This window comes from Carya illinoinensis, chromosome 1, assembly GCF_018687715.1.
Source record: "Carya illinoinensis cultivar Pawnee chromosome 1, C.illinoinensisPawnee_v1, whole genome shotgun sequence".
Lineage (NCBI taxonomy): Eukaryota > Viridiplantae > Streptophyta > Magnoliopsida > Fagales > Juglandaceae > Carya > Carya illinoinensis.
In genome coordinates, this window is record NC_056752.1 from 53,404,760 (window position 1) to 53,420,048 (window position 15,289).

A 15,289-nucleotide genomic window follows, 5' to 3' on the forward strand; every position below is an offset into this window, starting at 1 on the left:
ATTCTTGAAGTGCATAACAACTAAATTTAAATGCTCCAACATCCCTGTTTTGAGCAATCTCACTAAATGACACTTTGCTAAAGTCTACCAAAATTAATTTAATTGCACAAAAGTTCGTCACAGTCTAATAGGTTAACACCATACAATTTACATACATGGTCTTGATCCACAAACCATGTGCACCTCAAAAGAACCATGCAAAACCCAAAAGAGTTCGCCCAACTACTTTACATAGTATTTATCCAAACCAAATAAACACTATTACAAATGTCAGAATCCAGTAGAAAATCAAAAGTTTTCGCTTTTTCTTTTTCAGATTCTTTGCCATTTCTCTCACTTTATCTTCTCGTTTCCGAACGGCATACTCGTGCTGTAATACTTCATTCCACGAAATACTTGTCGCCTTATTCTCACGGGCACGAAAATTTTCCTCTAGCAAATGAAGTATATCGGCCCATACAAAAAATTCACACCTTGCTTCTCCCTACACACAATATTAATTCACAATTAATATGATAAAATACACCCAACCAGCAAACCATTACGCAAAACAAAACAAAGCAGACTTTGACAAATTGCTTTTACTGTTTTATAGTTTGGGCAAGCGAAAAATCTCCTTCCGAGATTTTTCGACGTGTGAGATGTCTTTAGTGGTGTTTTCAAACCACACCAACAAGTTGGAGATTCCAAGACATTATCATTAAGTACAGATGATGATGCTGACATGATTGATTCTGAAAAATAAAAAACTGAACATTATTATCACATATTTTTATTAATGGGTTAATAGTATGTGCAAGGTAAAAAAAAAATTGCATCTGCTTTTAGCAAGAATGGCAATAGCTAATCGAATTTGAAGTTTAGAAAATTTATGGAGAAAAGGGCTAGCATACTGCCAAACTATTCGGGGCAAGTGTAAGATCCAAGTTGAATTTTGAGTTCAACTCTTGGCTTAAGCCAAAACCAAATTTTCTAAATTGAGTTTACAGAAGTATGCCAAATATGCATTTGTTATATTCTTAAAATCAAATCAAGTACAACAAAGAAGTAATCAATGGGAATGAGCTAAATTTTTTCCTGTTTTTGTCCACGAGAATGTGCAAACTAATATCCTTCAAAAAATTAGCACATACAGCTACCATGATAGAGGTCTAACATGAATTCTAAAATAACAGTTAGAAACTAGTTACCATAAATGACACATTATGATATATGAGAATTACACATATCAAGTGCCATATGGGCGGGTATTTTAGTTATGACGTAATAATTTTTAACTATGTGATGAAGGACCATTTAACTTATTTTTTTGATAAGTTAAATTGGTTGTGTCATGAAGGAGCTTCAACTTATAACCTGGATAGCTAAGCTTAAAATCTTCCTTTATTCTGTTTGACATGAACCGATAAACCTAGCCTGAACTGGAAGGAACACAAAATACTCAAAAGCCACAAGCCAAAGCCCCACAAAATGGGACGTTCGAGACCAACAACTTACAACTTCAGAGTGTCACAACTTCAATTACACAAAAGCCAGTTGTGAGAGACAAACCAAAACCAAAACCTTGGCTGAGCCGGAATTTTAATGAGGGTTTTCTCAAAGTCCACAAAACGCAGAACACCCAGAAGCAAACAATTTCATCAACTACTCGAAAACTAAACCTACAAGCCAAAAGCTAAGCTTACACTGAGACGACCCAACTTACCAAAACACCTCAAAATACTTTCTACTGAGTTGCTCTAAAACCCAGACTCCATAACTTCTGAACAGGTCCGACCCAAACGCACCGACCCAGAGTGCGAACAAATTCCAACCCAACCCGACCAACTTTTCCTTCACAGAAACACTACAGCCGAAATCCAAGGGAGTGACACAAGGAAAGCAAAAAGTAAGCATGCTCATACCCAGATCGTGTCACAGAGGGGCTTCGCGTTGGTCTCGTTATGGACCCAGGGCTTGGACTAATCTCCTCGGGATGTCGTGGTGGGGAGGCCGGAGGTCGAGGTCTGAGCTCGAAGAGGACGACGGGGAGAGTCTGGGTTTCAGAATCACGGAACGAGGGAGGGAACGGAGCTCCGGCTACATTGGGTTGAAGAACATCACGGAACAAGGGAGGGAACGTCAGTACGGAGCTCGAGCTACATTTCTCAAAATGAAATGTTTGCTTCAACTGAGGGAGGGAACGTCCTATGGGGTCAGCACGATCATTTCGCCCATGCCACGTGTGGTGTGCGTCGGCTGCTCCCAAACAGGGGCTGATCCGAATAATTATTCATTGGTCATTACATCTCAACTCATCTCAATTTATTTCAACTAATCATTATAACTTTTTCAATTTTTTATGCAAAATATAATAAACAATTCAACATTTTCAAATACTAATTCAACTTTTCAAATCTCAAAACAATAATAACATTAAAAAATAATACTTTAGTCTTTCATCTAAAATAAAAAATTCGCTTCTTACTCCCCAAACTTGTAAGTGTTTTTGCACATTCTGCGATATAAATTTGGGAAACTAAATAAGAAATTAGAAATAAATCAAGGGGCAGCATTCGGCAAGTACCATTTCCTGTGTAACTTCAAATGCAGAAGAGCCAATTCACCAAACAAGTAGTCTAGGTATTCCAAAAAGAATAACAAATTTCACATCAATTTGCACCACGATGTGCAGTGATTAATAAAAGTTTAAAACGGGTATATACTTAACAGTTGCAATCCAACCCCCCCCCAAAAAAAAACCCCAAAACTCCACGCAGCAGATGCTGCTGCAAGCACAGAGAATTGAGTTGAATACACTCAACTCACCCCCGAAAGGAGGAAAACAAGGTAAAGTGGTTCACTCAATCACCTCTCATCTTGAAATGAAAGATCGAGATCAGAGGTCTATAAACCCAAAGTTCTCTACAGCTTTAGACATTTAAATAAAAGCCTAACCGACTAGATACATCTATGGACATAATGTGAAGACCAAATTAAGGAAGATTCGGGACTTTACACACTGTTTACTTTAACATGATTACATCTACAAGTAAAAGACAAGTCAACTATGAAGGTAGGGTTCAAAGAGCTTCACACAAGGATTTGGATCATGCTGCATGATGTCGGCTGCACGTTCGAACTCCTCCCTCAGAACTTTTATGCTGTGCTTGTCCACCACTCGGCCAAGGTCGTGAGATACCTCAAATGGATCCTCTATGCATATCAAATGACGATCATTCCCAATCCTACGTGTCCAGTCTTTTTCTTGCTTGCTAAACATGTCAATGCATTGAGAACACTTGGTCACTAACAGGATCAATCCCAGCTAATGTTTCAATTTTTCATGAAATTGGACATCTTTAAGATTCAAATGCAAGTATTTAACAAGCCATTTAAAAAACTTCAGCCTCTAATCAATTATCTTCTATACAGATCACCCCATCAACAAAATGAAATTAATGCAAAAAACTAAAACTTGATATATTAACTAATTGTGCAAACATTAACAGAAAGCAAGCAATGATATATGCTATAGATAAACCACCATAGCAGATGCATGAACCACATCTTCAACATGCATGAAAGACCTCAAAGGAAGGGGTTAAATTAAGGGCAACAAACCATCGAGAGCTTTTGCAAAAAAGATGAGTGAATATAATTAGGACTCTTGTTTATAAGCCCTGAAGCCACAATAAGATCTAAAAATTTAATAATAATTACCAGCATATAGATTTGATAGAGTTTCCATAATCACTTTACTTCTTTATATCTGATAAGTATATCTGCATATTTGAGTGCATCAGAATTCTAATAAAGCTACCGTATCTTGTATCTAACCTGATTATGCTTCCTGTACGAACAGATATGACAGAATTTGCATAATCATGACGATATGCCCAATAGTTGAAAAACGCCCACACCAGCTGAGCAATAGTTTCTTTGTTACGTGATCCAAAATTGTGTAGTTTTTCAACTTGATCAAAGAAAGCACATTCAATATCATCTACGGTCACCAAGTATGTAGTCTCCATTTCCTGAGTGAATAAACCAAAAAATATAACATTAAATTAGAGAATCGATGGCTAAGTCCATGGCAGAGATATTAAGTCAAACAAAGGAAGAGTAAACATGCTGATGTCTACTACCTAGTCTATGAACTGGAATTCAAGGCAGTAGAAAGCTATATAACTAAGGAAAACAAAAAAAAAAAAAATACTCCAAAACCACTGCCTATCACATAAAAGCCTAAAATATAATATTTAAAACAAAAAACACATACAATATACAAAATTTTTGTACAAAATGATGTGGCAACTAAGGTTTGCAAAAAACAACGGTGCTACTCTACAAAAACATTTAATAATCAAATCTGAAAAGTAAAAGCTCATACATAGCAAAAAGTTTAGTTTTACTACAACATAGTCCCGACAGGTTAGCGTTCGTTATAAATACACACCTGTAAGCAGGGAAGGATAGCAGGCCTGCGCTGTTGTAAGAAATGTATGCACATTATGACATACCTGAAAAGAAAGCAGTAACAGTAGTTAAAAAATTACAATAAAGGGCACACTATTAGGTTATTGCCATCATAACCTAATAATGTATATCCCACCTATTAGGTAAGTTCTTATGCTTTTTTATTTCATATTTGGAAGGGTCAAGCCACCTCATGATCAACATCACTAGCAAAGGTTGCTCAATTTTTCAACTGCAAGTTTCAGAATACATGTAAATCCTAAAAAGCTAACTTACGCATAGCTAGACAGAGTTCCTTGGTAAGTTTCATTGACTCCTCTTGACTTGGCCCAATGTTTTACAATAAAAGCCAACTGCCGTAATCTCGCATCTATTTGAGCATAATCTCGTAGAAGCTTAGTATTTATGACAGCCAAAACATTGTTAATGCATATGTCACAGGAAAGTCCAGTCATTGGATCCATAAGCTTTACTATGGGGACCCTAGCACGTGTCAGCGCCTGTAAACAAAACTTGAATCAAGGACCCACAAGGAAATTCTCTTCAATTCAAAGCAAATGAAATAACGTTGTGCTACGCATGCACCTACAAATGAGGTATCATCCAAGCTAGAGTATGCTTGGGCCGACATTCTTATGGTATGCTTTTCTAGAGCATTTTTTACTTGCTAACTTTACTGAAAGGTATCATCCAAATTAGAGTAAAGGCCTTTAGAATCAAATTGAGATGGAAAGGGTCACGATGAAGAAGAGTTTTTTTTTTTTTTTTAATTAATAAGAGATTTTATTACCAAGAATAGGCACAGCCCAAACACACAGGAAGTATACAAAGGAAATTACCTACTACACTCTAGAAGCAAGAAAAAGACTAAAACAGATTCAGTACATTATCATCAATGAAGAAGAGTCTTTGGGATAATAGCATAAAACATTACACACAACTTATCACTGCCCAATATAAGGACATGCAATCTGAAATCACTTTAGAAAAGCAACAGGACATCGGCTTGAAAAGCAAGTAGGAGCACAAATCTTATTTAGGAAAAGCAACAGCACATCAGCTTGAACCCAAGAATAAATCATTTTTCAAAATAAAAAAGAAAATTCAGATAATGACTGACACAGGGCACTAAGGAGTCACTTTATTGGTGAGATAAAGCCCATATATTCCAATGCACTCTGCATATACACATAATGAGAAGGTGTCAAGGCCTAATGGGTTCATCCAAAAACTCCCAAATGAAGACAACTCAATTGTTGCAACCTAGCTCAAAAGCCCTCAGAATGGGGGATTTATCAACACCCTCAGTACGGAACAGATTCCAGATTTATAAAAGCAGCACCTTCACGTTTCACAAAAATTCATGCCGTAAACACCTTATGGTAATATATTCGTTCCACTTACAAAAAAGAAATTGGTAATATATTCATTCAGAGTTCACTCATCAACTGCTTCTCTGGGAAAAAAAAAAGAGTTTAATCTTCAACTAGTGCATTACTATAACTAATAAGCTCCCACATTAGGAAACTGTGGTCATCAGGACATGACAAAAAAATCTATAAGCCTTACTGACATTTCCACAGTTGGCCTTGGTAATAAAGAGTTTTAAGTAAAGTAAAATAAAATGGGTAATACAGAGTACAGAGTTATTCTAGGAATATAGAAATTTTCTCAATACATATAGGCTGCATTTGGTGCAACGCATATAGAGACTGGATTAGACTAAGCTATTCATAGACAATATTTGGCATGACCATTTGGATAGGATATAAGTTATAACAACCCCTTTGGATTCTTTTTATAAGTTACAAGACAAGACAATAGAAGTGGATTCATAATACCACCGACAGTGATATTATGAATTTCTGTCAGTTTGTCTTAAAATTGCATCATCACCTTGCCATCCACAGCAACAATCTCAAGATTCCTACTGACAATTTTGGCAGTCAACGCCCGCCAATCAAGTAAACCATCAATGGCCAACTACCCCTCTTAAGCTTTTCGGTCACAATTAACCATCAATACTTTTTTTTGTTAATCATCCTTTTCACCACCAATCACTTACTACCAACCATAAAGTAAGTCAACCTTTCTTATATATAATTTTTTTTATTGTGTTTTGAAGGTTTATGATACCCCATACGATAAGGATAAGGGTAGGTGGTATATAGGATCTCACATTACTTGGAAAGGAGTTCTTGTTCTTTATAATATTTCCAATGGGACTCCAATTGTATTATTAACTAGTCCTTTTGGAATATAGCCCATGCAGCTTGGGCCTCCCATTGGGACGTTACAATAAAAAAAAAAAAAATACATCTTGAGTCTTCAATGGCTTGGCTAATATTTTTTTAATGAATGCTAATATATATTATTAAAAAAAGCTGCTCACATAAATACGAATGTGTATAGATATGTATGTATGCATGTCTGGGGGAGTGTGTGCACGCGCACCTGCAGAGGAATTGATTTAAGGGTAAATAACAACAAAAAACCTCCAAACTCCAACCTCATTCTCCAATAAACTTTTGAACTACAATTTGTGAAAAATCACCACAAAAATCAATTTTTTTATTATGAGTTGCCCCGGGCTTCGATTGGGAAGTTATAGTGGATGATATTACCCTCTTTTTGCAATAAAAATAATAGATGCGAGCTTTAATAATAATAATAATATTTAAAATAAAATAAAATAAAAATTTAAAAATAAATTAAAATAATAATAAAAACAGGTGGCTTGGCTGTGGAACTTAAAAAAGCGGAGGTAAATTATGTTATTTATGTAATAAATTAGGGTGATATCATCCATCCAATTTAACTTCCTAATCTGAACTGGGGGCAAATTGTGATAGAAATTTCGATTTAAGGAGTAGATTGTCACGTCATATTTGGGGATGTGTTTTATAATAAGGTCATTATTTAGGGAGATTTTTTCAATTTGCCATTAATTTAAAAATTAAGTTGGTCAATTGAAATGATAGGCATTCAATAAAAACCACAGTGAGAAAATGTATCAGACGAATTGCAGCTCACATGGCAAATAAACTCTACAAAATGGCTTTGTCTAATTCACACCACTTGCTTTTATCCACTCCATTATGAAGTTTTTTTCCAAGCAAATTCATGGTGGTAAACCCAAAACAGCAATAAGACTGAATTTCTGAGCCAAATACAATCCTAGTATAAGAAAATAAGTCATAACTTTCACTCATGTTTCCCTCAGCTACAAGATGAACCACAAAATATGGCATGAATTATTTATACTCACAAGGTGATATTTAATTCAGATTTTTCTATCAAGCATGACAGTCATTTTCCATCATCTAAGTTTAATGGATTGGTGCTTTATGTGCAAAAGGAATGGTGACTCAGTGGACCATCTAGCAGCTGTTTGGAAAAATGGTGCCATTATGTCTTATGTGGTGTATATGGAATGAGAGGAACAGGATTTGTTTTGAAAATAGAGCACATTCGTTTAGAGGGATTAGAGATTTTTTACCATACATTGTTACTTTGGGCATCTGCTATTGAATTAGATGGGATTAGTTTTCATGTTTCTACGCTGCTCTTTCCAGCTCCTAGCTTGTAATTAGGTGTTTTCTCTTATATACTCCCCGTGTACTTTGGGCTATGCCTAATTATGTCATTTAATAAATTCTCTAATTAAAAAAAAAAAATCTAAATTCTAAAATCAAGGCCAATATATATAGCAGCCTTTTCTTTTTATCTACGTTATCTAAACTGTTCAGCAAATGCGACACCAAATACATGATAACACGCCCGCAAACAGTTTCAGTTTAGTAAACTAGGTGCCTACTCTTTGATAATCAGAACAACAAAGCAATCTGTTATACCTGCACATTCTGGAGATTATCTGACTGTAAAATGTCGGCCAACCTCAGTAAGATCTCAGACTTATCAGTATCTCTGTATTCAATTGCAAGACAAACATCAATATCACTTTTAGAAACTCCGAACGAGTTTGCACATGATCCATAAAGATAAATCCGAGCATTAGGCCATTCTTTGCAAACCAGTCTCTCCAATAATTCTAACAATTGCTTCTGTTTTGCCTTCTCTTCCTCGGCAGGTATTAGGGACTCATAAATTGCAAGAAAAGGTTCATTAAATATGCCTATGTCACTTCGTAATTGCATCTGCCTTTTCATTATTCTCATCCTTTGGCTAAGTAGCTGTTTCCCTCTGTTATCCTTCCTGGCATCCTGATAATCAAAAATACAAGTGAGTCCCCAGTTTAAACCTTTTTTTTTTTTTTTTCGTTTATTAACTTAACATGCAAAATTTAATTTTCCAACACTAAGAACTTTAAATTATTTTTCATTTAAGTAGAGGTCTGATAAGAAAATACAATGCGGTCATTGTGGTGTATCTCTAATAACTGCGCAAACTTGCGTCCGGAAGTTTATAGAAGTTACAATTCCAAAACTCGAGTATTCGCAAGTCCTTTCTATGTCTTATCCATTTAAACTATTAATTCCCAAATTTCTAAATCCTATTTAAGCATCATATAAGGATAGAAGGAAACATAAGCATAGTAAAAGAAGGTTCACCTTCTCTCGAGAAATACGACGTTGGCTTGAGCTATGCTTGCCAGCAGACTCATCATCGAGCAACAATGAATCCACAAGCTGCTCGCTAAAATCATCCAGTTCGTGACTTTCCTCCTTCAACTTGTCTCGACTTCGGTAATTATTGCCATTCTCATATTGATCAATTTCACTATGCAACTTCGATATGGACTTTTCCATATCCGGAGCCGACACGGAATGAAGGTTACTCCCCGTTGGTGGTCCTGGGTGATCAAGCTGTCCACTAAGGGCCAATTGACCTAGCTTTTCACCGCGAGTTTTACCGTCTTTCATTGATAATCTCCTCATCATGAAGTCCTCAGCTTCCCAGAAAACGTTGCTGTTACCAAATTCAAGATAATTCGCCATTTCCTTATCCACATTGTGCTCCAACCCTCTCCCATTCCCAGAATCCCAATTCCCTTTTCCCCTAGGCTGGCTTGGAAACCCCGGTGGGGGTGGCGGCGTAGACTTATAGTTCCCACTGTGGTACTGCTTCCCTAATTCGCCCCCTCGTCGCTCTTGCTCCCGAGAAATATAATTCCCACGCCGAAGAGCGTCAGAATTTTGATTTGACTCAGAATTCGCCCGAGGATTGGCCATATTCCTATCCAGCCCATTGTAGCTCCTGCTCCCTGAACCTGTTTCTCGCTCCTTTAAAATAGTGAACTGTGAACTATCCAAAGAGCCCTCAGAATTCTCCTTTAATAAACCCTCAGTGCTCCGGATTTCGCTAGGAAAGGAGCCGAACTTCAGCTCAGGCTCTTGATGTTTCTGCTGCCCAATAAATTTATCGATTCTATGACTGCCTCTAGCGTCATTACCCGGAAACGCTAATGTTCTCGAGTCCTCACCGAGGAGAATGTGATTGGCCGCAATTTGATTCCCAGGGAAATGGTTTCCAGGAAACTGATTCCGAGGAGGGGGGAAAGGGTTTTGCGGAAACCCTAGGAAGTTCGGAGGAAAACCCGAGGGAGGGGAGACAGAGTGAGACCAAGGAAAAAGAGGATAGGGCAGATCAGGGCCATTAGAGATGGACGGCCATGGAAGCGGAGCGAAGGGGAGGGAGGGGCCCACAGCCGCGACGGCAGGATCGACGGTCAGAGAATGCTGCAGCTGCTGCTGTTGCTGTTGATGTTGCTGTTGTGGATGAGTCTGATGTTGTTGTTGTTGTTGTTGGAGGTGGTGCTGGTTTTGGAGGAGAGAGAGTAGGAAATCGCCGGCGTTTGCAGCAGGAGGGTTGGGCTGTTCACCTACGCCGCCTGCCATAGCGCGTGGGCTTGGGTGAGTTTTACAATCTAAGGGTTCTTTTACATGGCCTATCAGTGAGGCTATGCCCTCCACCGAAGCCAGAGAGTTGTGAGAATGCTTTTTAACTTCACTGCTTCTTCTTCTTCTTCTTCTTTTTCTTTTTTTTTTTCTTTTTTTTTTTTTAATGCTTTTTAACTTAACTTAACCCGCAAGGCTTCTCCCCCTCTCATCTACTTTTTCTTAAGTTTTTTCTTTTTTCCCGTGGGAACGGATTTTAAAAAGCATAGAGAGTCCTTTCATTGCATAAATGAAATTAAAAATTAAATAAAATATTATTATAATATAATTTTTAAAATTATTTTTATATTTTAATTTAAAAAATTATATTAATTATTATATTTATATCAAAATTTAAAATAATAAAAAATATCTTGATAACAAATAAGGGCTAAGGGTTGATTTGAGTGAGGAAGTAAAATATTTTTTTATTATTTTTTACTTTTTTATATTACTTTTTTTAAAAACAACGATTTTGTATTAATTTTTATTATTTATAAAAGAGAAATAATATTTACAGTCGTGGTTGTGCGAGTGGCATGCAATCGTTTTAAAAAAAATGAATTAATATGAGACCTACATAAAAAAAACTAATTTTTTAATCGTAGACCTTACTTTTTTTTAAAACTATTGCATAGTATTTATAATTTCACAATTATATAAAACATTACTCTTTATAGAATATTTGACATTACGTCACTATTCAATATAACCTATATGGTATATGAATAATGCTGCTGTGCCGCTTCTATTTGCCCGCTTTGGATGACCGCATGAGGTGGCACTACGCGTGTAACGTGATGTGGAACGTGATGTGGACGGACAAAACGTATTCCTTTCCCGCGTAAGGAGAACCCATCCGTGGCATCCATCCGTGGCATCCATCTCCCCCACCTGGCCCACCGTAACAACTCCGACCACCACCATAACGACTCCGACCACCACAATAACGAACTCCGACCACCGTAACGACTCTGGCGACGGAAGGATCCGAAGATCCCGTACTATCATTTCCTATTTTCGTGCATCAAAGAATGAGGCCATCTGCCTCCGTTCTGCCCCACCTGCCCCCACCGCCGTAACGACTCCGACCACCACCATAAAGAACGGCGACCACCACCGTACTGGGCCCCCCATCTACGGCGTCACGACAGATCCGGATTTCACCATCTACGGCGCCATGTGAGCCGAGAAACCCATCGAACCACCTGCCCCTGCACCTACCATCACGACAACGACCACCATTTTGATCAGCCCCATCTCCGGCGACTTCTGGGTCCACCGATTGACGCCACAAGCTCGACCCCCACGCTGGCTGAGGCCACAAGCTCGACCCCCACGCTGGCTAAAGGTAAAGATGATTTCGGATCTGTGTTTTTTATTTCTTAGCATTTACATTTATCAGATCATCCATCTCCTTCATCATTTACATTTTTCTTGCCTTAATCTAATGGGTAATACATGCTAACAGACAGATTATATTATAGCATACGACTGAATAGATTATTATGTATGTTAGGACTAAGTGTATTTTGATTTTGATTTAGTTAGGAACAGCTTATAATTACATACTTAAGTTTCAGTCACTTACCAAGAAATAGATACATATATTATTTATTTTCATTTCAGCTAGTGTGTTGGATTTGGTAATTTAACAATCATTTTGACTGAAAATTTATCACATGCTTTCCCATTGTTGTATCTTGTAATATAAAATAAAATTATATTCTAATTCAATTTGATCAGGTTGTTACTTGTAGGTTTGCCAAGGTTGAGTTGATATGGCTTCCTTAGTAGAGTTATCGGATAATGAATATGATGAAGTAGTGGTTGATGATAGTCCTATTAATGATGAAGGTGGCGAAGCACCCGAGGTTGATGATGGTGTCGAAGAACCGAAGGTTGGAATGACCTTTTCTAGTGAGGAAGAAGTTCGATCTTACTATATGAAGTATGCTAAGCAGAAAGGGTTCGGGGTGCGAAGAAGGAATTCTAGACAAAGTGAGGACGGGAAGGTTAGATGGTTTACATTAGTATGTGCGCGGCAAGGCATAACAAAGAGTCGGGCTTCCAATGTCCTCAGGCCAAGACAAACGGAGAGGGTAGGGTGCAAAGCAAGAGTTAATTCAGTTTTGAATGAGGACGGCGGATACACCTTGTCCAATGTCATATTGGATCACACACATTATTGTAGTCCGGGGAAATCCAGACACTTTAGATGTTTCAAGAAGGTAGATGAGAGGGTTAAAAAAAGGCTTGAAATAAATGATGAGGCCGGAATACGTACGTCAAAGACTTTCAAGAGTGTAGTTGTTGAAGCGGGGGGTTATGAGAATGTGTCATTTGGGGAGAAAGAATGTCGAAACTATATTGAGAAAGCACGTCAACTTCGCCTCGGAGTTGGAGGCGTTGAAGCTCTAATGAACTACTTCCAGGATATGCAAAAAAAAAAAATGCTGACTTTTATTATGCGATCGATGTGGGTGCTGACATGAGGTTAAAGAATGTATTTTGGGCAGATGCCCGAAGTAGAGCTGCATATCAATCATTCGGGGATGTGATCACTTTTGATACAACATACCTTACCAATGCGTATAAAATGCCGTTTGCACCATTTGTTGGTGTCAACCATCATGGTCAGTCAATCTTATTTGGGTGTGGATTGATATCCAATGAGGATGCGCATACTTTTGAGTGGTTGTTTGAGTCATGGTTGAAATGTATGAATGACCAACCACCAAATGCAATCATTACCGACCAAGACAAGGCGATGCAACTTGCAATTGCCAGGGTGTTCCCATCGTCGAGGCATCGCTTTTGTTTGTGGCATATCTTGAAGAAGCTTCCAGAGAAATTCGGGTCACATTCTCAATATAACGAGATCAAGAGTAGTCTACACAAATGTGTGTATGACTCGTTAAGTGAGAATGAGTTTGAAGAAGGATGGTGCGAGATGCTTGACACGTATGATCTACGCGATAATGGATGGTTGGGATCTCTTTATGTTGATAGGCGGTTTTGGGTGCTGGCGTACGTTAAATGCACGTTTTGGGCTGGAATGTCAACTACACAACGTAGTGAAGGCATGAATGCATTTTTTGATGACTACGTTCACTCTAGGACCGAACTGAAACAATTTGTTGAGCAGTATGATTCAGCCCTTATGAGGAAGGCAGAGAATGAACGAATTGCTGACTTCAGTTCATTTAACGCTGAGATTCCTTGCATCTCCCGCTATCCTATCGAGAAGCAATTTCAAAAAACATACACAATTGCCAAGTTTAAGGAAGTCCAAGAAGAATTTCGAGGGTTTTTATATTTGAGTCACTCGTATTTAGGGGGCGATGGTGCAAAATATGAGTACGTTGTCGCGGATGAGATTGAAGTGAGTGATGGATTCATTAAACGTGTAAACTACAATGTAAGTGTAGAGGAAGTAGATCCCCTAAATATTACATGCAGTTGCAAGTTGTTTGAGTTTAGGGGAATATTATGCAGACATGCTCTTCGTATTCTGGCACAGTTAGGCAAGACTGAAGTACCACAGAAATACATTTTGGCTCGTTGGAGGAAGGATATAAAGAGAGATTATTTGAATGTAAAAAGCAGTTATGAGGCGACAAGCAACCCTGTGAGAAAAAGGTTTGATCGGATCCAAAGTTGCTTCCACTCATTGTGTTCAAATGCCGCAAAGACAGAGGGGAACTGTGTGAAATTGATTGCTCAGCTAGAACAATTAAAGCAAGAGTACCCGGAGGGGAACTCCTACGAAGGTACCACCACACCTGGACAAGCTATGCCCATGGATGGCACGAGAGGCAAAGTTCTTAGTCCATTGGTGGTTCGGAGTAAAGGGAGACCACCAAGTAAGAGAAAAACGCATCCAGTTGAGAAGAGTCTCAAGAAACCGAGCACTAGAAGGAGATTGCCCACAACAGAGGTTGTATATTGTTCCATAATTTTCTGAACATATGTACATTAACTTTGCAAGAAAATATTACTATTTTTCTCAAACTCCAACCATATAGGTGTATGTTGTGTGAGTCATGTAAGAATTTCCATTTTATAAGTCTGAAGTGGTTGTTTGTAAGATACATTAAGAATTTTTGTGTTCTACTGACCATATTAATAGATTATTATGGATTTATGTTGGTATGCATAGAGGAGTCGCCAATTATGTATAGAAGATAGATCTATGTACAGTGTATCATACCAACAAGATGAAGTGCCTCAAACCCAGGTATACTAAGTTACTCAAGTGTTCTTTATTTTTATGTGTTTTCTTTTCTTTCCTTTATCAAGCAAATTGATATTTTGTAAATTTTGAAGGTATCCTGTTTATACGATCAAGGAAGCCAGGTTTGGACACATGCGCCGGAATTTTTTTGTACTCCCTCGACCGCTCCTCCACCTCCAGTAGAAGCGCAACCTAGGCGATTGAATCTATCGGATCAAGATGATCTATACGAGCCTAGATGGTGGCAGCCATGATGGTGATCTCTTTCAGTTGGATATAAGTGTATAGAAGCTAAGAATTGCTGGTATTATGTTCAGGTTGTATAGAATAGCTGACCCTGGAACTTTTCAGGTTGTATTTTGTGTATTTTGATCAGGTTGTATAGAAAGAGAGAAACTGGAATTCCAAATGCTTGTTTTTTGTATGAAAGTGGCAATTTCCAGCTTGTATTTAGTGTATTTTGATCAGGTTGTATAGAATCTACACAGCTGGAATTCCACAGCTTCTTTTTTGACAAGAACAGAAACTTTTCCAGCTTGTATTTTGTGTATTTTGATCAGGTTGTATAGAATCTAATACTATTGATATTTTCAGCTTGTTGAACTGAAACTGGAATTTTCCAGCTTGTATTTTGAACTGAAACTGTAATTTTTCAGTTGGATTTTAGTGTATTTTGATCGGCTTCTTTAATTCACAA

At 37.8% G+C, this 15,289-nt stretch overlaps 3 protein-coding genes across 4 annotated transcripts; 2 read left to right on the forward strand and 1 right to left on the reverse strand.

Moving 5' to 3' along the window:
* Nucleotides 1-73: 73 nt before the first annotated feature.
* Nucleotides 74-10,438, reverse strand: LOC122286376 (UTP:RNA uridylyltransferase 1). 2 transcript variants are annotated; one of them, XM_043095415.1, is made up of 6 exons: nucleotides 9,030-10,438; nucleotides 8,313-8,681; nucleotides 4,735-4,958; nucleotides 4,439-4,502; nucleotides 3,820-4,016; nucleotides 74-484 (listed from the first exon to the last, which is right to left on the reverse strand). In XM_043095415.1, exons 1-6 carry the CDS (start codon nucleotides 10,314-10,316, stop codon nucleotides 433-435), a joined length of 2,193 nt encoding a protein of 730 aa, XP_042951349.1. In that variant the 5' UTR covers nucleotides 10,317-10,438; the 3' UTR covers nucleotides 74-432. The 2 variants fall into 2 exon arrangements, with proteins under 2 accessions (XP_042951349.1, XP_042951348.1); XM_043095414.1 differs by lacking the exon at nucleotides 74-484 and adding an exon at nucleotides 2,890-3,254 and having other exon boundaries at nucleotides 9,030-10,435.
* A 1,698-nt stretch (nucleotides 10,439-12,136) lies between these two features.
* LOC122301102 (protein FAR1-RELATED SEQUENCE 5-like) lies at nucleotides 12,137-12,850 on the forward strand. The gene has a single exon (XM_043112194.1). The coding sequence runs from the start codon at nucleotides 12,137-12,139 to the stop codon at nucleotides 12,848-12,850; it is 714 nt and encodes a 237-aa protein (XP_042968128.1).
* On the forward strand, nucleotides 12,847-14,322 carry LOC122301108 (protein FAR1-RELATED SEQUENCE 5-like). The gene has a single exon (XM_043112207.1). The coding sequence runs from the start codon at nucleotides 12,847-12,849 to the stop codon at nucleotides 14,320-14,322; it is 1,476 nt and encodes a 491-aa protein (XP_042968141.1).
* The last annotated feature ends 967 nt before the right edge of the window (nucleotides 14,323-15,289 follow it).

Bases quoted from the DNA above. Each gene is read 5' to 3' on its own strand.
- LOC122301108 (XM_043112207.1), top strand. From the start codon at position 12,847: ATGAGGTTAAAGAATGTATTTTGGGCAGATGCCCGAAGTAGAGCTGCA.
- LOC122301102 (XM_043112194.1), top strand. From the start codon at position 12,137: ATGGCTTCCTTAGTAGAGTTATCGGATAATGAATATGATGAAGTAGTG.
- LOC122286376 (XM_043095414.1), bottom strand. From the start codon at position 10,316: ATGGCAGGCGGCGTAGGTGAACAGCCCAACCCTCCTGCTGCAAACGCC. The intron at 4,959-8,312 runs GTATAACAGATT...TTTTGTTTACAG, and splicing joins ATAATCTCCAGAATGTGCAG to GCGCTGACACGTGCTAGGGT. The intron at 4,503-4,734 runs GTAAGTTAGCTT...CTTTCTTTTCAG, and splicing joins GGAACTCTGTCTAGCTATGC to GTATGTCATAATGTGCATAC.